This window comes from Rhagoletis pomonella, unplaced genomic scaffold, assembly GCF_013731165.1.
Source record: "Rhagoletis pomonella isolate Grant_MI unplaced genomic scaffold, Rhpom_1.0 Rhpom_scaffold_00007, whole genome shotgun sequence".
NCBI lineage: Eukaryota > Metazoa > Arthropoda > Insecta > Diptera > Tephritidae > Rhagoletis > Rhagoletis pomonella.
Genome location: NW_023458561.1, coordinates 69,486,960 through 69,488,250, shown reverse-complemented (window position 1 = coordinate 69,488,250; position 1,291 = coordinate 69,486,960). Strand labels below are relative to the sequence as shown.

Here is a 1,291-nt window from a genome sequence, read left to right as displayed (position 1 = left end):
AAAACAAACAAATGGTGATATTGCATTACAGCTTTCAGTTTTGGTAATACTTAAAAACCCACTATATGAGAGTGAAAATTGTGAATAAAAACAAAGTAAATTATTCAATAAAAATTTAGTGATAATTGTAAATTAAAACACGCAAAGAATATATGTATGTATGTATGTATGTATAAAAGAATTTGATTCAGTGAAGATTGAAAATAGTGATAAAGTACAAAATGTTCTTATCAGTGAATTTCGTGAGCGGTAAGTTTGGCACTAAAAAGTTGATATTTTCAGAACAAAAACTTAGAATCAAACTTTAATAGAAAATATTTTGTTAGTTGCTTAATAGAAAGAATTAAAATATGCAAGTTGCTTCGGCATTTCTGACTATTTGAATGCCGGTTGGCATTACTTTACTTTTTTAACTATTGGAGTGTTCTCGTATTCTCCAGAAAAAATTATCCAGCAGAAAAAATTCTGAGAATTTAGCAGCGTTCGCTCTCGAAGAGACAAATACCGACAGAAGTGCGAGTACGCAAAATTTACAAAAACCTGCTAACTCCGAAACAGCTGATCACTTTCACAGTTGCCACAGGTGGTTCATTTAGTAATTTATTTTCTGCTTGGTGGTGCAATGTCCCCGATGTGGCATCCAGTGTTGCCGCGTGCAAATTTTTCCCCTACTAAATTATAATGCATTCAAAAATAAGGAAATCTCCTCCAAATACCCATCCTTGTTCCATATAGATAGATTAAGTTAGAGTTTTGTAGCTTCAAACCATTAAAATGATCAAATTTCAAATTTACTTAAAACTAACAGCTTACTGCATGCATTTTGTGGAAAAATATGGTAGAGAAAACATCTTTACGGCAACCATAGTTAAAAAAAAAAAACTAGAACTTAACTAAAACTAAACTCAACAAATCTTGGGCTTAATAACTTTACTCTCTTTTTATTACAACGCTTTTATCAACTTGCAATGTTGTGTTCCAGAAACTTTCAATGTTGTGTTCCAGAAGCTTTCAATGTTGTGTGTCCGACACCATAAAGCAAAGCTTTGAAAAGTGAATAGGGCGAGGTAGATGACATCTAGATGTCGCCCTATGTACTACGTTTGCTACACCGGAAATAGACGACACGCCATTTCTTTAAATAAAATTAATTGGTGCTCGTTTGTATGTACATACATATGTAAATGCATGTGTGTGCACCTTTCTATCAATATCGTTGAATTATTTTAATATCTATTGCAAACTTTTATTCAGACAGGACTAAAAAGTAGAAAATAAATAATATAAAAAA

The 1,291-nt window shown here is 31.8% G+C and overlaps 1 protein-coding gene across 7 annotated transcripts in view; it reads left to right on the top strand.

Moving 5' to 3' along the window:
- The window catches only part of LOC118743450 (alaserpin-like), a 34,339-nt gene that overhangs the window by 3,724 nt on the left and 29,324 nt on the right, over positions 1-1,291 (top strand). Inside the window, exon 1 of one of the 7 annotated variants that reach the window (XM_036476122.1) lies at positions 125-249. The exons of the other annotated variants lie outside the window; for them this stretch is intronic. Within the exon in view, the coding sequence (XP_036332015.1) occupies positions 222-249 (28 nt within the window). The 5' untranslated portion in view covers positions 125-221. Of the gene's footprint in view, positions 1-124; positions 250-1,291 lie in introns of those variants that run through there. 7 annotated transcript variants of the gene reach the window in all.